The sequence below is a fragment of the Tarenaya hassleriana genome, unplaced genomic scaffold (assembly GCF_000463585.1).
Source record: "Tarenaya hassleriana unplaced genomic scaffold, ASM46358v1 Cleome7, whole genome shotgun sequence".
Classification (NCBI taxonomy): domain Eukaryota; kingdom Viridiplantae; phylum Streptophyta; class Magnoliopsida; order Brassicales; family Cleomaceae; genus Tarenaya; species Tarenaya hassleriana.
The window spans coordinates 4,152,012-4,173,634 of record NW_010969548.1 but is presented as its reverse complement, the minus strand read 5'-3'; the positions used below and the strand labels follow the sequence as shown (position 1 = coordinate 4,173,634).

General features: G+C 39.7%; 6 protein-coding genes across 11 annotated transcripts; 3 read left to right on the top strand and 3 right to left on the bottom strand.

Moving 5' to 3' along the window:
- Positions 1 to 7,040: 7,040 nt before the first annotated feature.
- Positions 7,041 to 9,096, top strand: LOC104801315 (nitrogen regulatory protein P-II homolog). Its single transcript, XM_010524540.2, has 8 exons — positions 7,041 to 7,318; positions 7,406 to 7,451; positions 7,636 to 7,663; positions 8,227 to 8,314; positions 8,396 to 8,463; positions 8,544 to 8,613; positions 8,738 to 8,773; positions 8,868 to 9,096. The coding sequence occupies exons 1-8, from the start codon at positions 7,126 to 7,128 to the stop codon at positions 8,939 to 8,941; spliced, it is 603 nt and encodes a 200-aa protein (XP_010522842.1). The 5' UTR covers positions 7,041 to 7,125; the 3' UTR covers positions 8,942 to 9,096.
- Positions 9,097 to 9,205: 109 nt separating this feature from the next.
- LOC104801313 (ADP-ribosylation factor 1-like) lies at positions 9,206 to 10,646 on the top strand. Of its 3 annotated transcripts, XM_010524537.2 has the most exons (7): positions 9,215 to 9,348; positions 9,461 to 9,639; positions 9,720 to 9,796; positions 9,868 to 9,987; positions 10,069 to 10,190; positions 10,279 to 10,382; positions 10,499 to 10,646. In XM_010524537.2, exons 2-6 carry the CDS (start codon positions 9,483 to 9,485, stop codon positions 10,361 to 10,363), a joined length of 561 nt encoding a protein of 186 aa, XP_010522839.1. In that variant the 5' UTR covers positions 9,215 to 9,348; positions 9,461 to 9,482; the 3' UTR covers positions 10,364 to 10,382; positions 10,499 to 10,646. The 3 variants fall into 3 exon arrangements, with proteins under 3 accessions (XP_010522838.1, XP_010522839.1, XP_010522837.1); XM_010524536.2 differs by having other exon boundaries at positions 9,206 to 9,293; positions 9,421 to 9,639; positions 10,279 to 10,646; XM_010524535.2 differs by having other exon boundaries at positions 10,279 to 10,646.
- On the bottom strand, positions 10,456 to 11,201 carry LOC104801314. The gene is made up of 2 exons (XM_010524538.2): positions 10,829 to 11,201; positions 10,456 to 10,733 (listed from the first exon to the last, which is right to left on the bottom strand). Exons 1-2 carry the CDS (start codon positions 11,175 to 11,177, stop codon positions 10,474 to 10,476), a joined length of 609 nt encoding a protein of 202 aa, XP_010522840.1. The 5' UTR covers positions 11,178 to 11,201; the 3' UTR covers positions 10,456 to 10,473.
- Positions 11,202 to 12,544: 1,343 nt separating this feature from the next.
- On the top strand, positions 12,545 to 14,742 carry LOC104801310 (probable pectinesterase 53). The gene is made up of 5 exons (XM_010524531.2): positions 12,545 to 12,983; positions 13,093 to 13,285; positions 13,929 to 14,132; positions 14,216 to 14,451; positions 14,571 to 14,742. The coding sequence occupies exons 1-5, from the start codon at positions 12,640 to 12,642 to the stop codon at positions 14,716 to 14,718; spliced, it is 1,125 nt and encodes a 374-aa protein (XP_010522833.1). The 5' UTR covers positions 12,545 to 12,639; the 3' UTR covers positions 14,719 to 14,742.
- Positions 14,656 to 16,442, bottom strand: LOC104801311 (nifU-like protein 1, chloroplastic). Of its 2 annotated transcripts, XM_010524533.1 has the most exons (4): positions 16,011 to 16,442; positions 15,411 to 15,550; positions 14,956 to 15,191; positions 14,656 to 14,746 (listed from the first exon to the last, which is right to left on the bottom strand). In XM_010524533.1, exons 1-3 carry the CDS (start codon positions 16,348 to 16,350, stop codon positions 15,003 to 15,005), a joined length of 669 nt encoding a protein of 222 aa, XP_010522835.1. In that variant the 5' UTR covers positions 16,351 to 16,442; the 3' UTR covers positions 14,656 to 14,746; positions 14,956 to 15,002. The 2 variants fall into 2 exon arrangements, with proteins under 2 accessions (XP_010522835.1, XP_010522834.1); XM_010524532.1 differs by lacking the exon at positions 14,656 to 14,746 and having other exon boundaries at positions 14,802 to 15,191.
- A 76-nt stretch (positions 16,443 to 16,518) lies between these two features.
- LOC104801312 (probable pre-mRNA-splicing factor ATP-dependent RNA helicase DEAH2) lies at positions 16,519 to 20,547 on the bottom strand. 3 transcript variants are annotated; one of them, XM_010524534.2, is made up of 7 exons: positions 20,146 to 20,540; positions 19,396 to 19,598; positions 18,193 to 19,277; positions 17,652 to 17,777; positions 17,313 to 17,551; positions 17,101 to 17,219; positions 16,519 to 16,991 (listed from the first exon to the last, which is right to left on the bottom strand). In XM_010524534.2, exons 1-7 carry the CDS (start codon positions 20,410 to 20,412, stop codon positions 16,865 to 16,867), a joined length of 2,166 nt encoding a protein of 721 aa, XP_010522836.1. In that variant the 5' UTR covers positions 20,413 to 20,540; the 3' UTR covers positions 16,519 to 16,864. The 3 variants fall into 3 exon arrangements, with proteins under 3 accessions (XP_010522836.1, XP_019056553.1, XP_019056554.1); XM_019201008.1 differs by lacking the exons at positions 16,519 to 16,991; positions 17,101 to 17,219; positions 17,313 to 17,551 and having other exon boundaries at positions 17,650 to 17,892; positions 20,146 to 20,547; XM_019201009.1 differs by lacking the exons at positions 16,519 to 16,991; positions 17,101 to 17,219; positions 17,313 to 17,551 and having other exon boundaries at positions 17,688 to 17,874; positions 20,146 to 20,547.
- Between the last annotated feature and the right edge of the window lie 1,076 nt (positions 20,548 to 21,623).

Below are 21,623 nucleotides of genomic sequence, written 5' to 3'. Positions count from 1 at the left end.
GAGTAAATGATTTTGGCTCATCTAACTCAATCTCATCTGCTACTGTCAGAGCAAATGATACCGAGCTTTCTTCTCTAAACCTGAGAGGAAGCTGTATATTCCTCCTTTCTCTGTCTCTTGCTAAGAGGTAGTCTTGTAGACCTTGGTTTGTTTCATCTGTATTACTTCCTTGTTCTTGTGCTTCTGTAGTTGGATTATAATCCGGGTTTGTTCCCTGCAGTTCATCCTCTGTTGTGTCTTCATCCTGAGATTCTATATCATCTCCACCTGACGCTGAGCAGTCTTCTCTTTGTGACTGATCAGACAATTGAACTGGAAGGTTTGTGATACCGAACCTAGTGATTTCTTGGTGGATTGGACCAGTATTCCCTCTGGTGTTCAAGTCTTTGTACACCGTATCTTCCTTGAAGAATATGTCCCTACTGATTAGGATCTTCTTTTCTTCAATCAACCAGATTCTGTATCCCTTGACACCTTGAGGATATCCCACAAAAATGCCTTTCTTTGCTCGGTTCTGCAACTTTCCTTGGTTTGAGTGTGCATATGCTATGCACCCAAATCTTCTTAGCTCCTTGAGAGAGGGTTCTCTGCCATGCCACACTTCTGTGGGTATCTTAAAGTCAATTGCACTAGATGGTGATAGGTTTATCAGATGTGCTGCCGTTGTAGCAGCTTCTCCCCAAAATTCTTGTCCCAAACCCGAATCTGAAAGCATGCTTCTGACTTTATCCATCACTGTTCTATTCATCCTTTCTGCCACTCCGTTCTGTTGGGGTGTGTAGGTGCAAGTTCTGTGGCGTTTGATTCCATGGTCTCTGCAATATTGATCAAAGTACTGATTGCAATATTCGAGTCCATTATCTGTCCTGAGGTGTTTTACCTTTCTCTCAACTTGTGTCTCAGCCATGGTTTTCCACTCCACAAACTTTGAAAAGGCCTCATCCTTGGTTTTAAGCAAGTAGATCCAGACCATTCTGGAGTGATCATCTATAAAAGATATGAGGTATTGAGCTTTGCCAAGTGATGGAGTGACATTAGCTGAGCCCCATAGATCGGAGTGGATGTAATCCAATTTGCCGTCTGAGACATGTTTTCCTTTTGGAAATGCAGATCTGTGAGCCTTTCCTAAGATACAATCTTCACAGAAACCGATCTCCTTAATCTTGATTTCCCCGAGTAATCCTCTCTGCCCCATCACCTGAAGTCCCTTGAGACTCATATGTCCGAGTCTCCTATGCCAGAGCAATGTCTGGTTTTTCTCTTCTGCGACTTGGGATTCTCCTGAAACTGATTCTCCTTGCAGAACATATAATCCTCCTTCTAATTTTCCAACCAGGATTAACCTTGTTCCCTTGTACACTTCCAGTTTACCATTCTGAGATTCATATCTCATACCCACTTTGTCGAGTGATCCTAGAGAGATTAAGTTTCGCTTTAAGTCAGGAATAAATCTTACCTGACTCAAAGTTTTGATGCTGCCATCATGTAGTCTGAGCTTAATCTCACCTATTCCTTTTACTTGACAAGATCCATTATTTCCCATTAGGACCTTTCCACCATCTGTGTATTCCAGCCTCGAGAACCAATCCTTCCTTGGTGACATATGAAATGTACAACCAGAATCTAAGATCCATTGTTCCGAAGGCTCCTGCTCAGAAACTGTTAAGACCTCTGACTCGAGGTCCTTCCCTGAAACTGCTGCCACATCACCTGAGTTCTTAGCTTGGTCTTCTAAGAATCGTTTTCTGTTTCTGCAATCCTTTTTGAAGTGACCTTCTTTCCCGCAGAACCAGCAGCCTGTTTCAGATTTCTCCTTGGGTTTCCCCTTTGATGGTTTACCTTTCTGAGTCTTGTTGCCTTTTTTGTTTCCTTTGCTTCGTACTACCAGACCTTCCCCTGTATTCACCTTTGTCTTGGACTTGAATTCTAACTCCTTTGAATATATGGCTGAGGTTACTTCTTCAAATGGCAGATAATCCTTCCTTGAGTACTTTAAAGTATCTCTTAATTGTTCATACCTGTCAGGAAGAGAATTTAGAAGATGCATGACTTGATCTTCTTCTGAAATCTCCACCTCAAGGTCACCCAGATCACTGACCAATTTCCTGAAGTTGTCTATGTTTTCCTCCATCGACTTTCCATCATCCATCTTAAATCCGAAGAGTTTCTGTTTCAAGAACATCTTGCTTGGAACAGTTTTCCGTAGATACTCGCGTTCCAATGCCTTCCAGATACCTGAGGCTGTTTGTTCGTTCTTTACTTTCCTCATAATCTGGTCTGTGAGACATAGGAAGATCAAATTCCTGACCTTCCTACTTGTTTCATATCTCAATTCCTGAGATAATGCTTGATCTGATGCAGCTTCTGATCCATCTTCCAATTTCCGTTCTGCCTTGGTCTCTTTTCCTTTTTCTTCCGAACTCTGAGTGGCATTACCGAGAACGTAGTTCTCGTCTAGAACCTTATGCAATCTTAAGATTTCAAGACTTGCGAGTACCTTATCTTTCCACAGAGAGAAATCTGCCTTGCCATCAAATTTCTCCACATCTAGTTTAACCACCGATACAGCTGTTGCCATTGCTATTAATTCCTTGAGAATTGATGGATCTTGATGAATCGAAACACTCGATGCTAGGGTCCCTTGTACAGCCGGGCTCTGATACCACTTGTACTTGTTGTTCCGTGATCGAGTATTCTCCGTGAATCGATTTGGTACTGAAAGCGAAAAGAAAGACAATGCACAAGAGATTTTACGTGTTCGGATTCCTTTGAATCCTACGTCACGGCCAAGTGAACCTGGCAATCCACTATAACGAGATCGAGAGACGACGACGATCGAAAAACATACAACCGATGAAAGGATCGACGAATACGCAGAGGAGAGAATGAAAGAATGAGAGCAAGAAAAAGACTGAGAAGGAAAAACAGAATTCTGGAGGAAGAAGACGCTGCAACAGCTTATAACGACCTCCTCGTGAAGTACCGGAATTACCCTCCACGTGTCCAGCTTCATTTATTTCTCTCTAAACCCTCCGCTTTCTTCAGAGGGTTTGCCATTTCAGAGCATTCCTTAACAATATATATATATATATTGATTATCTATAACCGTTTAATTAGTTCTCTCTTGTATATACGTTTATAGCGGTGCGTAGACAGAAAGCAAAGCCCTATTGGTTTTTCAGAGTTTATATTACAAAGTTATAACCGTAGTAAATATATATGTGAATACGGAGTAGAAGAGAGAATATTGGTGAAAAAAAAGTGAAAGAGGCGAAAAAAAAGAGTGAAAAAGAACACTAGAGAATAAAGGCGGAGAGAGAGAGAGAGAGAGAGAGAGAGGTAATGGTGGCCTCATTCAACGGGAAGAAGATGGGATGTGTGTTTTTTCCGGGTAAGGCTGCTCTAAAAAGCCTTTTTCCCCACAATAAAGAAATAAAAAAAGGAAGTAATTAACTGTTAAAGGAATCTAAGCCACACACCTCCTACCACTTTCCACTATACACATTACATTTACATCCCCATTATTTTTCACTACAAAAAAAAAAAACACTTACAAACTACTTGTTGTTTCATTTGTATATATTCAATTCTTTTGTCTTTAGAGAAGCCGAGGTGGTTATCCTCCTACTCATCAACACAATGCTTTTTCATCGGTTCTATTTTGTATTATATATATATATATATATGCAAACACAAGAGTGGGAATTAATGGGTTTTTACTATATGTATCCTCCATAATTCGTATATTAATGGGCTTTAAGAATGAGTGTATATATATATATATATCAAAACATATATTAGATCTAAAAAAGTTAAATTATCAACAAAAAAAAAAGAAACGTATTATGAATATTTTTATTATTTTTTCCAAAATTAAACTTTCAGTATCAAAAGAAAATTTCCACTCAAACGTCTCTCTCGCGTTGTTTTCGAGGTTGGTTTGGTAGGTCTAAGTCGACTAAAACTAGTTGTGAAGGTTTGCGTGATGTATGTATATATACACGCATGTTATATGTATATATCATAGATAGTGGAATTTGCTTTTTTTTTTTCCCCTCTTGGGCCAATTTCTTATTTTAATTGTATAATTTTTCTTAGAATTTGTTCTTATTTGTATATCTTTACTTATTTACGTGGGCACCGTACGACCGAGTCATAACAGATGAGAAGCTGCACGACTCAATTCCACAGTATAATTACTCTTGTAAATCATATTTTAATTTAGATATTACAGTTGAATTCGGGTAGTGATACAAAATGCAGGAGTTTAGTGCGTTAAAAATATTCGAGAATGTGATTAAAGTAGATAGATTTCATCATGCAATTATTTTATTGTTTAGCCTCGATCGGGCTTTATTTTCTCTATGCAGTTACACTTGATTTACGTGCCAATCTGGATCCTTATACTAAAAAAATACATTTACATTATATAATTTTTTTGTATAGAGATGTAAAACGAGTTCGCTTCATGACATGTTTTGCGAGCGAATCAAATTCAGAATATTTGAATCTACAAAAAAAAAACGAGACGAACGAGTCAACTAATGACGAACTGACTCGCAAACAACAAAATATATATATCTATTTTTTTATTTTTTAAATGTTTTTTATAAAAGATATATTTTTATTAAATATTTAGTTTGTTTCATTTAAATTTTATTTTTTCTATTTTATAATATTTTAAATATTTAATTTAAAAAAAATTATATATTTAATTCGCGAGTCGTTATGTAGGATGACAACTTGTTTAAAGATATAAACCGATTTTATAACGAACAGGAAGGACGTGTTCAAAATTTTAGCATGAACGCAGAGACCAAGAGAAAAAAAAAAAAGTATCACTAAGACCAAGGCCCAGTTTCGTAACAAGATTGGGCTAAACACAACTGGGAAGCCCATTGGGCCGTCCTACCTCACAACAACGGACAACCCAATATTTTCCCTAACTGAACAAGAAATAAATTTGAATACTCGTGTCTAATTTTGTTTTTGGTTTTCATAATACAAACACTTTATATATATACACATATATATATATATATATATTATGGTGGAACTTAAACAAAAATAAAATTTATAGCAATGGGAAAAAAAAAGATAGCCCCACTTGGAATGAAATCCACGGAAGAAATAACAAATATTCCACACGAATGATAAATTTCTTAATTGGTGACGCAATGTCTCTAAATGAAATTAACAATAGACAAAAAAAACAGAGGAAGTGGCCGACAAGATGCAATTGATCACATCAACCTTTTTCTATTATAAATTTCTTCGCATTTCGTCAATTAATCATCATTACATTAACATATTTTACCAATATTTATTCAGACGATCCAACGGTCCATATGATTCCATCGTACTTTGCGTCTGTGTGCACTCGATTGTATCTCTCGCGACTCTTTTTTCCTCTCTTTTGATCTGTTTCTAAAGTAAACGAGAAGTCTATCCGTATGCGTTTTTTAATCGAGAGAACGATGACGTCAGAAGGATGACGTCAGCAAAGTTCTCCTTGAAAGCCATCGGCTGACGCAAACATCGGGCATCTCCGCCTCCTCGCGTTTTTACATTTTTGCCCCCCACGTGGGTCCCTCCCTCTCACCGAACTGACTCTATTATGTGAAGGGGTTGAAGAAATCTGGTGACATTAATAGGGCATTTCACGGAAATCCAATCTGGGAAACGTGTATTAAGGCGAAGGGCATTTTGGTAAATTTAGGAAAGGTCCGTGACGTAACGTAGACATTCTCACTTCTCCATTATTATTATATCAGAATCCGAGGAATGCCTTCCTCGTCAGTCACTTGCGAAGAAGAAGAAAAAGAAGAAGGTACGTCACATACACGTCTCGCTCCATTTTTCTCAAGACATACGCATTCGTGTGTGTGTGTGTATATATATATGCATATGTATGTATGCAGGGTTTTTGCAGTTTCTCCAATGGCCTGAGGAAAGAGAGAGAGACAAAGAGAGGGAGATATGGAAAACACTAGAATCGAAGAAGAAGAAGAGGAGGAGGAGGAAGAGGAAAAGAAGATGGAGATGTTCTTCAGGCTGATCAGGAACTACCAGGAGGTTCGCAAACGGCGAAGAGAATACAAAACGGAATATTCGGGCGAGCAGAAGAAGCGATCGGTGAGATCCGAAGCCAGAGAGCGGCCGCCGCCGGGAATGAACCCTGCATTCCGGCGGGAGGAGTGCACGAAATCACCGGCGATGGAAGAAGAGGAGGAGGAGAAGGAGAGAAGAGAAAAAAATGGTTTAGACCTCAACCTTAAGCTGTGAAATTAACACAAGAGAGTATTAAATCACTCAATGTTTGTATCTGTCTTTTGATTGTCAGTCAAACCTTTGCTTCCATTGTTGTGAAATCAGTACTGTTGTCGTCCTCGTCGTCGGTGGGAAAACTGAGGTGAAGATACAAATCTGGACTAGAAACCGAACCCTTGAAGCAACTTGTAGATGTCTGTCTACATTTCATCTCATCTCTCTTTGCCTCTTTCTTTCACTTCTTTCTTCGGTTCTATGTTTTCGAACATGAATAGAGCCAAGCCACTAATCTCCATACAAAGCCTAAAGCACAGCTATTATGAAGACAAAGCTTCCAGCTTGTCCACTGAACATGGGTTCTAGTCATGACCCGTGAAAGGTCGTGTTTAAGGGAGCAAGGGCTCTCCTCTGGTTTTCGAGTTCCATAGTAAGAAAGTGTCGGGCTTTTCGATTTTCTTGTGAAAAAAAGAACTCTTTGTACTGAAATTCAAGCAAATTTCTCAACGAAAGGATACAAATTCGACCCTTGCCATCGTTTCGTTAGCACCCAGACGAAATCTGATATTCATACGGAGAAAAAAAGGGTTAAAGAATCGTGTAGAGCTAGAGAGAGAGACCTGATCGGGTTTACCGAGATGAAAGCAACCATCGGTACTGAACCGGTTTAGATGCCGTTAGGCCGAACCGGACCCTGGACTGTACAAAACCGAACTGAACCGGTTCTTCCTACTGAGGTTAAAGCGAACTAAACTCGTCAACTTCGAAGTTCTATTTCTTCTATTCCTGGTCGGGGTCAGTCGGTTAGAACTTAGAAACGGAAATTCAGTGCTTCTCTCTTGATTGAGGCGATAATTCATGGCGTCAATGGCGAAACCCATCTCCGCAACTCCTCTCCAATTCTGTTCTGATCGAAAAACCACGACTTTCTCGGATTGCATTTCAATATTTTCTGGGTTCCGACATTCTCGCCCTTGCTGGTTCCGTTCGGTGCTAAAATCGGCCAGAAGCACTCCATTTGTCCCCCCTGTTAGAGCCCAAAGCTCTCCTGGTAAGAAATGGTTGTTCGGTTTTGACTATTTGGGATTTTCTTTCGCCTCTATTCGTTTTTAATTTCACACCGTTCCTTCGGTTACAGATTACATTCCAGACTCGAAGTTCTACAAGGTGGAGGCAATTATCAGGTTCAAGCAGATTCTTTTATTATATCTTTGCTGTTTCCATCTGTTTAAACAGTGAAAAGGTGATGGTTGATTAAAAGAGGAACTAATGCTCAATGTCGCTGTTGTGCGGGAGGGGGAGCCTGTTTCTAGGTGGAATCTAACACATTTTGTTCATTATTTTGTTTGAATTCTTGGACTGGGAAAGGCCATGGAGAATCCAGCATGTTTCCTCGGTAAGATTGGGAATTTCTGTATGTGAAAAGCTTAAACTTTGTTTATTTCTCCATGTCCCTCTTCGTAAGATTCTGCCTCAAGTGGTGTCAAACTTTCAGCATAGGATTTACATAGAGTGCTACTTCTGGATAAGGTTTATCATCTAGTTGAAAGTTTTGGTAAAAGCAGAGGGTTGGAGTTATATCTTCAAAAGAGATGATTCAAGTTCAAATGGGTTGACACAATTTTGTCCAATTCATGCAAAGATCAAATCTTTTTGTCACATGGATTTACCATCCTACAAGTCCTATGTTTCAGATGTCGATATAGGGCCGGTCAACTGCTCTATTTACAGCGTTTAAGATGTGGGTTTAGCTGAAGTTGTCCATTTACACAAACAGAACGATGATGGGAACGTTTGATCTTCTTCTCCTAGAATCAGGATGTTCCAAGTTGTCTTTGGCTTGCTGCAAATTGCTATTTCTTTCTTTGTGGCTGATTTGATGATAGCTAGCCAAATTTCCAGTTGCAATACTTTTGAAAATTCCTACTGATCTGGTCCCCGTTTTTATAAAATTTTAAGGCTTTACTAAAAATTGGCATTCGGGGTGTTACTGTCTCGGATGTTCGAGGTTTTGGTGCACAAGGTGGTTCTACCGAGAGGCATGGTGGTAAGTTCTTTCTTCCTAGATTATCTGAATAGTTTTTCAACCGTGTTCATGGCTGCATATCGTGCAATGCTGATTTTGCAGGTTCTGAGTTCTCAGAAGACAAGTTTGTTGCTAAAGTTAAAATGGAAATCGTCGTTAAGAAGGACCAAGTGCGTATGACAAAATGAAACTTTTCAGCCAGTACGAGTTGGACCAAAGTCCGTTGCTAAATCCATCTTACTTACTGCAGGTGGAGTCGGTGATAGATACAATAATTGATGGAGCGAGAACAGGAGAGATTGGAGATGGCAAAATTTTCGGTCAGCTTCCTTTCTTGAGATCCAGTTATTATTATACACGTCTAGTTTTCGTTGTCCAATCGCGAACCATAGCAAAAAGAGTACAATTGGGAAACTGCTAACTAGTTCTTGTTCGGTTGCACAGTTTTGCCTGTTTCAGATGTCATACGGGTCCGGACAGGTAATATCAGCAGCCTTTCCTTTCGAAAAAAAACTAATCACTGTATGTTCTTTAAATGATGTAATGTGAATTTGGACCGACAACATTTTGTCAGGTGAGCGCGGAGAAGATGCAGAGAGGATGACTGGTGGCAGAATTGATGTGCTCTCCTCGTCGTCCTCATCCTAAGGAAAAGGATGGATAAACAGAGTTTGAATGACGTCTTAGACGTTGTATCATCTGTTCTCTATGTTGAAATTTCGTGCAGAATAGTGTATGGAAGGGTTTATCTTGACTGTGTTTATCAATAATAAATCAATGCAGAAACGTTAGATGTTATATAATTCATCCCTCCTCCAGATATCATGCGTCAAAGATAAACTTATCATTGCTGATTGTATTTTATCTTTGTGAAACAATGATTTACGATTAAACAAAAAGAGTCAATGGAACCGCAGTATTTTATGTTTTGACATGTGATCTTGATCCAGACATGATCTCTAAGGAACCTTCATGGCTGGAAAGAGTTAGAGACGACAAGGTTGACTCTCTCTCTCTCTCTCTCTCTGTGTGGCCCTGAGGACCTCCCATCTCAGGTGCGAGCTCTTCCTTTCAAATTCTCCATATCTAAAAGATCTTGTCCATTCCCTGGTGTTGCTTTGTTTCAGGTAGAGTTTGGTGATCCACGTTCTATCTTTCTTGGTACAGAACTTGTTGCAGAATCTGTAAAATGGGGATGAAAATGGGAAAGCTGTTTAGGGGATTGTTTCCACGAAAAGAAGAAGAAAGACGTATAGTGATGATAGGTTTGGACGGTACCGGCAAGTCGGTCATTCTGCATAAGCTTAAAACTGGAGAGACTCTCGACACAGACATCCCCACCATTGGTAAGGATTTTGAACTATGTCACACCATTGTCTCCTGAAAGTTCTTGTCTTTATTTCGCTTCAATGTCTGTAACTTTTAGGGTTTAATGTGGAGAGCGTGAAATATAAGAATAAGAGCTTCAGCTTATGGGAAATCGGTGGTCAGCAGCGATACAAGGTAAGAATCTTGTTTGTTCTGCAGAAAAGAGTACTTCTCTGATGATGGGTTTCAACTTTCGACCATTTCAGATTCGTCCACTGTGGAAACATCACTTGCAGAACACGCAAGGGCTAGTGTTGGTAGTCGACAGCACTGACAGAGACCGTATAGAAGAGGCAAGAGACTTTCTTTACATGGTGTTGGAAGAGGTAAGCATAGAATAGAACTGTCTTAAAGTTTCAGACGAGTTGCGTTCTCACAGATGTCTGATGCATATAATAATGCAACAGGGTGATGTAACAGATGATGTATCTGTGCTTGTATATGCCAACAAGCATGTGAACCCTAATGCCATGAGTTCTTCCGAGATCACCCATAAGCTTAACCTTTCTTCTCTTCGTCAGAGAAACTGGTAAAAAAAAAACCTAACCTGTAACAAAAAAAAAGAACATTCTTCCTCCTTAATCTGTTCTCTGATTATGTTGAGTTTTGCATTGTAGGCATGTCCAGACCTCATGCGCATTGAGCGGGGAAGGGTTACACGAGGGGCTAGAATGGCTCTCGAACAATGTTCCAACAACATAGATTTCATCAAAACCTATACGTATAGTCTTTATATGTATTTTTTTTATTGCAGAACCACTTCTGTCCAAGTTACAGAGCTTAAAAGGGTCTGTCCTAAGGAGATAAGATAATCAACCGTCCATGATTATCTTGTAGATGATGGAAACGATCTCGGTCATGGTCAAGGCCTTTTCAGTGTAGTCTTCAATGGGAGAGGGTTTGATGGGATTGCTCTTGTAGATATTCTCGCATTCGAACATGGAGTTCTTGGCCTCCTGTACGGAATTCAGCATCTCGTTGAGTTTCTCCTGTTTCGCCTGTTCCACTGCCGTACGGTACTGTTTCTCCGCCGTCTTGTAATTCTCCGTACATGCATTGATCCGTCCCTGACCTGTTTTTTTTTTAAAAACGAAACACTCTACATGTTTGAATCATTACATACCAAAAAAAAAAAAGCTGAAAGATCATGGGAAAGAAATCTGGTACCTATGCCATCGGCTATGTCTCCTCGGATCAGGTAGATGTAGCTGAGAGTGTCGAGGATCTTGTCGATACCGATCTCGAGGGCTCGAACCTCGGTCAGTAAAAGGCTGTCTGCTTCTAGCACTTTCGGGTCTTTTCCAAAGGCCTCAAGACAGAAGCCAATGTCGGGAGAATCAGGACAGATATATTTCTCTATGAACCCGTACGGTATTGCCTGAACAGAGTTGGTGGCACATAAGAGAAAGATGGCTGCATATATTACTATCAGATTTCTGGTGCGAGCCATTTCGAACGGAATTTTGTATATTTTTTTTTTTGGCGAGAAATGAGAAAAGAAGATGGATCCGATCATTGATTATAGTTAAAAATTGTGAGATTCCTTTCCTTTTGTAGCATCTATAATAATATCCATGAAGGAATCACGGAGGCATGTAATAAATGATGGATTTTCCCAAACTTGAGGTGATATATGGGCTCAGTTAACCAAGATTGGTTTTGGGCCTTAAACTGAAAGTCCATATTAGAAATTTCAAGAATAAAAATTGGATTAGTTTTGGGGCCCATTAAAGGCCCACATCATCAGTGGGCAGTGATTACAGAAAATGGGCCCGCACACTACTCTCCACCAAGCAGCCATTAGATTATTGACACGTTGTACTTAGAATGATGTGTGTCCGAATTTCCACCGTCGGATGGTCCATGTAGCATCTTTGAGTTTTCTCCACTATTTTGGTACGTGGCATGGGCCCCGCCAATTTCGCGTTGCATACTCGGTCCAAAGTTTTTACTTTGTTGTCTTAATTGGCCCCAAACTCTTGCAATTATTTTATACACCCCCATGGCGGATCGCAATCGTAATGTCAAATTACATATAGCACTCTATATTCCCGAATCTAAAAAATTTGGTAGTTGTTTTGGATTATGAACAAATATTTAAACAGATATATTATTTTGATAGAATATGGAGAAAAATAAAGTAGGTTATTAAAAAAAATTGAGGAAAATATTTCTAGCTCGAGACCTTACCTAATCTCCATCACGAAAAGGAAAGGGAAAAAAAATCAGGAAGTGGGAATTATGTAGTTTTATGAAAAATATATATGGAAGAGAGCTCTATCGCATGTGAGCAGTCACGAAATTTGGGACATCATAAACTGTGGCCTAATCTTTGGGCACCCACCACTACACTACATATACACATATATATACATGTTCGTGCTTGTGTAATGTGAACATGTACATGTAGATATATATGTGTATGTGAATATTGACTATATATTTTATTTGCGTGGGCACACAATAGTTCCAATATCGACCATGAAAATGCATATCTTGTTATTGATAGGAATCTAATTGGAATACAGCTATATCCACATTCAGCTCCAGTAGTACTCGATCGCCATCATCAATCGATGGAAAATAATTTAATATTTCCAATATATATATATATATATATATATATATATAATTGTTTCTGTTTTCCCTACTAATTGTTTGGGGGAATCTCTCCTTAGTTTTCATATTTAAAGAGCCTGAGATGTTCTTAACGTCATAATCTATGCCATTACGTTGGCGATGATGTAGTAAATAACATCACATGCCGTACCAATATATATAACTAAACACATACTTGTGGGTAACACGAGACCCAATGACAGTCGAAATGATGTAGCGATAGGAATTTTAAAAAAAGGAAATATTTTTATAATAAGAACAGTAATGAAATTCAAGGGTACGTCTTCTATATAATACAAACGCGTATACCCTTCACAAAATTAATAGAGGAAAACACTTGCACTCTCATATCACTCTTCATGGCCTCAAATCATCGGGTCTTCACATTCATTCTCTTCCTCGTATCTCTCCACGTCAATCTTCACTTCATCTCTTCGTCTTCTTCTTCTTCGAAAGCGGATTTCGAGAGATGGGTATGGTGGAACATGAAGAACCACCGAAGTAGAAAAGCAATGGAGTCGGTCTCAGGGAGGGAAACTAGACAGATGGATGAGAAGCTTCGGAGAGCGGAGATGAACAAAGTGAGCATAAGCGTGAGCCAAGATGGCAATGGTGATTTCACTAACATCAAAGACGCACTTAGCAGTATCCCTCCTCGTAACAAAAGGAGGGTCGTCCTCATCATCAAACCCGGTGTTTATAGGTACATTTTTCGTTTTCAAATTAGTCTAAAACCCTAAAAATTTGAATCTCCCTCTATGCATGGTTTCAAAAGTTCATGGTTATATATATATATATATATATATATATAGGGAAAAGATTTTGGTACCGAAGACGTTGCCATTTGTTACGTTTCTTGGAGACTCAGAAGATCCACCGACGATCACCGGAAACGACACAGCCTCCGTTGTCTCCGATGACACCGGAAAGCCGTTGAAGACTTACCGTAGCCCAACAGTGGCCGTCGACGCAGATTATTTTGTCGCCATTAACATCAAATTCGAGGTATTAGAGATTAACACAATAAATGTGTATTTTTCTCCCCAAGAACAAATGTTTTAAATACAAGTAGAGAAAATGTAATTAAGTAAACCCTAACCTCACTAAACTAATCCGATATAACCGATCACATATTCTAAAATAAATACGGTCATGGTCTTGTTAGAACAAATATATGGTTATAATGCGTATAATATACTGATCTGTATGTATAGATACACGCAAACGGCATATACAAAAAGAGACAACAACAACAACAAAAAAAACCCACCGAAGAGATTCTCTTGCAGCTAGAGACATTCCGAACATCCCAAAAAAAAGAAATACTTTATATCCGCAGAATCCGAACACTAGATCATCACGGGTTGACTCGTGTGTGTGTGTGTATATATATATACACACACACGTGTACACTTATCATATATATACACACACACAAACGCGCATGCTTATATACGCACGAAACGAGTAGACACATGTGAAAACATACAGTACTAGACAAAAAAAAAAGGGATTGCATAAATTAAAATTTGTCGCATGTTTTGACATTTTTAGGTTATGGTTTAGTTCATATGTATTTCTTATGGAAACATGATCTTTTGTATATATAGATCATGATATAAAAAGTTTTGTTTTGAGACTGGGACAGAACACAGCAATGCACGAGGTGGGGAGGGAGGGAGAGCAGGCAGTGGCTCTGAGGGCGTCGGGGACGAAGACAGCATTCTACAATTGCAGCTTCATGGGATCACAAGACACTTTATACGACCACAAGGGCCTTCATTACTTCAACAACTGCTTCATTCAAGGCTCTGTCGATTTCATCTTTGGTTATGGTACCTCTCTCTACGAGGTATATATATATATATACTATCCCATATCATATCATGTCATATCTTCTTCTCTCCATTCATAATTATATGTGGATTTTTGCAGAACTGCCACTTGAACTCGGTGGCTAAGAAAGTTGCCTCATTGACTGCCCAAAAACGGACCATATCTTCACTGGCAAGTGGGTTCTCGTTCAAGGACTGTTTGGTAACAGGTTCAGGTACAGTATACCTTGGGAGAGCATGGGGCGATTACTCTCGAGTAGTCTTCTCCTACACTTTCATGGACAACCTCGTCATCCCTCGAGGTTGGAGCGACTGGGGTGACCAGAAACGCGACCAGTAAGCCCTCGATATCGATAGTTAATAACATCACACAATCTCTATGGCAATATCAGCATCTTTATATAAATGTATATGGATATATATATATAATCATACATGTTCATATATATGAGCAGAAGGGTGTATTATGGGGAGTACAAGTGCAAGGGACCGGGTGCGAACATGACAGGACGGGTACCATGGGCAAGGGTTCTGACGGACGAAGAGGCCATCCCTTTTCTCGGCACTTATTTTGTTGATGGAGACACTTGGCTCATCAATTAGCCACTCTCTCTCTCTCTCTCTCAATACCCTCCAACAACAACAAAAAAGCACGTTTAATTCTTATATAATAAGAAATCTGCAACTAAAACCCCAACAACTCTTTCTATTCGGACCATTGATTCGAATTATTACATACACATATATTTGCTTGTACTTGTAGTAGTTCACGTTCAAGCTACCATGTATTGCAAGGGAAACTGCCTCTTCAACACATGCAAATATACAAATAAAATGTACCTCCTTCCACATTGAGTATGATGAATGCCCTACGGTCCATGCATATTCTAGCTTGTAAGAGTAACACTAGATATGTCTTTGAATTTCTCCTTGATGGCTGCTCGTATTCCCATCCCAATAGACTCTGGTCCTACGTACTTCACAACACAATCCTCCCCTTCCACACTCAAAACTTCCACACTTCCACCGTAGTTCTTTATCGCCGGCCTTAGTATATCGAGATGTGCATTCACTGCCTGTACTCAAGAAATACATTCACCGCATTATTTATATATTCATTTCGATGCTAATACTTGCCCTTTTTAACCTAAGATACCCCGGCTACAATGATGGGCGAATCCCGATTATGTTGTTTGAAACCATGGAAGTTTATGGATATTTTGGCCAATTTCACCTTCGAAGGCGAACAGGGCGACATGTAGAAGAGCACGAAGAGAAATATTAAGGAGGCTCACCTCGACGGTTGTGGTCTGGTTCATGTCCTCATCAAAGACTTGCCGGATATCTTTCACGGCATCTCCAAACTTTTCCTTCAATACTCTCTCTATACCCATCTTCATGGTTGTGGTTGAACTCGGACAGGTACCACATGCTCCTAATAACAGGCAAAACCATCATACACAAGCTTATGATATATACAACCTGTTCACTACCCTCAGATAGGTAGAATATGGACACCATAACCTGATTTTTCCATTACCCTTTCTCCTCGAAGTTCATAGATATTCAGAGAAATGTCTTAAGTAACCATACAGAAGAGATGGAGAAAGGAAAGGTAAAGACATGGACATTAAGCTTCTCATCATTTCTCAAAGCTAAGTTAGATTCTACGGATTTGAAGTGCAGGCAAGAACAGCCAGTAAGTTACTAAGTTTTGGCTGTTCTTCGCTCAAACACAGAGAATAAGAAAAACCCTTGAATCCAAACATCGGAAACAAGTAACAATGGATGCGAAAATTTCCTAGATTCTGTCAACCAAGAACCGAAAGTTTTCAACTTTTTGGACAAAAATCAGTAACAATAGATCTGACATCCCCAAAGAATGGAAAACAAACCTTGGAGTTTGAGCGAAACGACGCCGTCTTCAACAGAGACAACATCGACGTTCCCTCCGTCGGCGATCAGGTACGGCCTCACATCTTCAAGAACCAAGTCGACATTCTGAGGTGTCAGATCAAAGGTCTGGGCCGAGTAAAGCCCCGGAGAAGCAGCGGTGGAAGCCACGCCTTCGTTCGACGCACAAGAGACCGCCGTTCCTGATATTGGTCTGCTTCGATTGGGAAAAGAGACAAATCTCGAGCCTTTGTCGAAAATCCAAGATAACCCATTTTTCGTGGACGAAAATGGAGCTAGGGTTCCGGATAATCCTCCGGTGGGTATCGACAGAGACGCCATATCGAATGGATCTCCCCGTGGCGGATTCAGTGATTCACGGAGGAATTGATAAAAAAAAAATCGTAGCCACAACTGTATTTTTTTAATTCCCGTGAAAGGTTATATAAGTCGGCGTATTTCTGACGTTCTACGTAGGACATTAGAAGAATCGAGGCAAAGACACGGTCATAACAGAAAGACAACCAGGCAAAAACCAAAGGCACAGGCTTTGTCCGATCAAAGACATTTTAAATAGAAGGGCAATCGAAAACAAGAGATTAGTTTATAGCATTTATGGTAGAGACTCAAGACCGAACTCTTCAAGAACTAAATGAAGGTACAAATGCCCTCCAGGCATGTAAGAAGCTAACAAACATATAGAAGCATAGCTGATTCTCTCTCTTTCACCTCTTGGCTCCATCATCATCATGCCTGCCTCCTTCCTTCACACTGCCATTGAGTTTAGTAACGGACAACTGGATTTTTTAACCAGATGAGATGATGATGATGATGATGAAGGGCAGTAGCATTATCATCATCTCTTGTTTCTGCTTTCCTCTTTTTCTCTCTCCCGCTTCTTGTACAGTTTCTCAAGAACTCGTTTTGCCTCACAGTTTGGGAAATTTGTTAGATCGTAATAGTGTGGGGCTACATCTACCAGCCTGCATCCGAATAAATGGGTATTTTTTTCCCATGTGAGCATTACAAATTGATCAAGGATATAGAAAAGTTACATTGCCGATTTCGGAAAAGAGAAGCAGAAGTACTTACCATTCTCCCTTGATATCAGTCACTGTGCGGATAAAATTCCTGCTAGTCAACACATACTCGTTGTAGATAACCCACTCTGGTTTATGATCTAAGCAATTAGATGGATGCAAGTGGACCACCTGCCAGGGAAAAAACATACATCATTTAACATATATCAGAGCAACATGGTAGAATGCAATACATAGGTTTTGGCTGAGCACCCTCTTACATACTTGGTTGTCTTTAACTGTCAGATAATGACCAGTCCGTTCAAGATGAGCCACCTGCATGAAGTATCCCGCAAGCATGGCTTTTCTTATGTTCACATAGTAGTCTCGGCTGTTGAAGTCAGTGCTGCAGAGCTTCAAGTTATATCTGGCCATGATCCGCACTAGCTGTTGCCTCACATTATCGGCAGATTTCAAGGCTCTGTTGTTGATAAAATTCTCGTAGCACCAGTTTGGATCTTCACCTGCCATCATTTCAAATGAAAGAAGTGTTCACACATTCATGGCATCTTAGTTTATATAAAACCACCCAAAAGAGGAAAAAAGGGAAGGAAGATGGCTTACTGTTTTGCTTGTATGCATGGTAGACGTTCAAAAGGGTGAGGTGGTCTCCATCAATGTGTCCAAACCTAGCTTTTGCCTCATCTGCAGCTTTTTGGGCCTCCCTAGGGCGGACAAAGCAATTGGGTACTAAAGAAAGAATTGGTTTATCACAGAAGAGGCCGATGGAAGGTGGTCAGCGATGCATATAGGCGAGACGAATCCATTATCTTCATGAGAGAGACTACTGAGAAACCGCAACTATCTGCATCAGGACTTACTTAGAAATCCTATGGTGTATGCCAATTGGGGGAGGCATGGAACCCAAAACAAAAGACTTCCTAAATGAAGCCTAATTAGATTGCTTTTAGCGTCTACACAAGTACACATGTAAATTTTATGTTCTACAAAGATTGTTACCATGCATGCAAAGTCAGAGACAACAAACTGATAGGGAAAGCTGCCTATGCCAAAACCTACATTGCCACCCGATGCTAACTCCTTGTACAGAAAGTTGCATAAACATGCTAGTATCAATCAAACAAAAAACGCGAAGAAAACTTACTTGACAACATTGCTGATATCGATAGAATCTCATTTGAACAGTTGAATTCAGGGCTGACAATAAGCATCTTTGCCATCTGCGGGTCCAAGGGAAATTCACTCATTATCTCACCCAGCTTTGTCAAGTTCCCTTCGTCATCCAATGCTCCCAAGTAATTCAGCACCTCTAATGCTCGCATCAGCGTCTCCGGTGCAGGAGGGTCCATAAAATCAAAATGCACCAGATCATCTATCCCCAGCTTTTTCAGAGTCAGCACTGTATTCGCAAGATTTGATCGCAATATTTCTGGGTAGGTCTGTGCCTGAAGATCATTTTGGAAACTTTTTTCTGTGTAAAGCCTGAAACATTTCCCCGGTCGGGTTCTTCCAGCACGACCAGATCTCTGGTGTGCACTCGCTTGAGATATCGGGGATACCAGTAGTGACTCGACACGGATTCTTGGATTGTAAACCTTTTGTTTTGAAAATCCCGGATCAATAACATACACAATCCCATCAATAGTCAGAGAAGTTTCGGCAATGTTCGTAGAAACCACAATTTTTCTACCAGGAGGACCATCTTCTGTCGAGGGAGGAGGGGCAGATTCGAAAATCTTTTGCTGCATAGCTGGAGGAAGCGTAGAGTAAAGAGGCACAACTTTAACAGGTCCGACCTGGTCCCCAATGTTTGAAACTTCTCTATTTATTTTTCTGCAGGCATCCTCTATCTCCTCTTCCCCGGTTAGGAAGACAAGAATGTCACCAGGAGGCTCACACATATGAATCTGCACAACAGTTCGAATGGCTGCTTCCAAGTAGTCCCTTTCAGGTTCTTGGGTATAGAAAATCTCGACCGGATGTAGCCTACCAGGAACCTTCATCAGAGGTGCTCCACTGAAATATTCTTGGAACTTTTCAGCCTCGAGAGTAGCACTCATGACGACTAGTTTGAGATCCGGTCTATTTTTCAGCACCTCTTTCAGCAAACCAAACAGAACATCTGTAGCCAAGGTCCTCTCATGGGCCTCATCAAGAATAATTACCTTGTAACGTTCCAAAAGTGGGTCTGCCATTGCTTCTCTCAAAAGCATACCATCTGTAAGATACCTGCCAAAACCACAGAAAAAAATGATGAGATATCCAATTTTAAAGAGATATATCATCAGACAAGACAAATCAAAAGATCTAATATGCAGCAGGTTAAATTGGTAAGAAAAAGACTCACTTCAAAACGGTTCTTGCGCCACTGCAGTCCTCAAAACGGATGCTATAACCAACCTCTTCACCGATAGTGACATCCATCTCTTCCGCCACACGTCTAGAAACAGACATTGCAGCCACCCTACGTGGTTGGGTGCATCCAACTAGCCATTTCCTCCGTTTATCCGCAGTTTCCACATTAACAGCATCCAAAACGAACTGGGGGATCTGCAAAATAGCAAAAGGAATTCTTTATATAAAGATAATTGTTGAAGGAACAACCAAAGACCGTTGAAACATGTCAAAAGACAACCACAAGCACAGCAGATGATAATTCCAGGGTGCACTATAACCTTTCCTATATTCTGGAAAGATTAATTCACGCCATTCTCCTGTAAGGTGAGGGATCAAACACTTGGATAGGAATGAAACTCCAGTTTATCTCCTTTTAACTTCCAAGTGAGCCCGAGATGAACATATTGGCAATCGTTCTTAATGCGATCCAGTAAATTTCAAGCAAAAGGCACCGAACGATTTTGAGGCATCCGCAAAGAGTTTTACTTGACAATAAAAATTTGAAACCCTCAACCAAAGTAGGTCCCTTAATAAAAAAAAGGAAGAATGTCATCCTAAATAACCCATGAGCACTGAATGCAAATAACCTCAACCTAGTGTTGAATCATTCAAACCCAGGTACAGAAACTCGAATTATACATCGTTCCTTTCCTATATAATATGATTCTCGACAAGAGCAGATAAGTTTTGAGAGCCCAACCTGGGTAGTTTTACCACTTCCGGTTTCACCGACGAGGATAATCGTCTGATTGGCATTGAGAACCTGCAGGAACTCCTCTTTCTGCTGCCAAACCGGCAATGTCTTCCTCTTCTCCAGAATCTCAAAGTACTTCGGAGTGTATGGCCTACCCGTCCACTTGTTTATCAAACTGCTTCCGACATCGCCGCCGTTCGGTTTCGCCATCTTCACCGATGGCTCATCCACAACATCGAACAGGCTCACCTTCCTCTTTCTCTCGGTACCCATCTCCTCGAGAAATAGTAACCCAAGAGAAATAACTGAAAATTCACGAACCGAAATCCAAAACCCACCGTCGGAAAGTCAGAGAAATGAGCTAGGGTTTTAATATGTGGAACTCATGGTGTGAGGCCTGAAGGACGGTGAAGAAGATTCGAGAATTTGTGGAACGGTCTCTGGATTTCATATGATTTAGCAAAGGTTCCTCGATTTTAAAGGATATTGCATTAAGGTCCCTCGATTTATAAACACGAGGCCATCTAAAGGCCCGTTTATAAAACCAATGTTTTGACGGCCCAGCCCATTAATCAGATACATCGTTCATTTAAATTTGTAACAACAGTTTGCGACTGTCATGTCCAATTGGTAAATTTGTATTTGTATCCACTTTATTTGATAATTCTACGATAGAATTCACTAGGCCGCCTAACAAAATGCATGAAACTAAAATTAATACATAAGAATTATCTATGATGAATTCATTTTCAAAATATTTTAATCAATAAGATATATTTACATACATAACCATATATTAAGAATTTTATGATGTCACTATCATATATTATAAAACGAGACTATAAATTTTGTTATCGGAATATCTATAGTAAGATAAAAATAAGAGAATATATTAATTTGGTTTCTTGGGTCATATATATATAAAAAAAATTATATAAATGTAGTTTAGATGTGAAACCAATATTTTATATGTAAATGTTTTATATATGTGTTGCAACTGCATGTTTTTTCCCTAATGAAAGCCGTGCTAATATGAACCCTTTTTTTCATTTGATTTTTTTTTTTTGTGAAGAAAAATAAAATGAAAGGGCAAGCACTATACATTTGGAGATTGTGAAAGAGAATTCATTAGCATTAATGTTGGTTAGGTGGGAAGATGATTGGAACTCCCCCGCAATTAACGGAGATGGCGACTTAATTTAGAAATTCATACAATACTTTTGGTAATTTAGCAGTATTAAATTTATTTATTTATTAATTTTATAATGGGGTCATCATCAACTTTTTCTAGTAGATTTTTTTCGTTAATTAAATTCTAAACAGCCAATCACGTGATTGCGAATCTAATTTAGGTGTATATATATATATATATATATATATATACATATGATCCTATCAGCTTTTGTTTTGTCACAAGTTGTATAAACACGGTATATGATATTTGGCAACACGCGCGCGGTCACATGATGCCTCCATGAATCGTG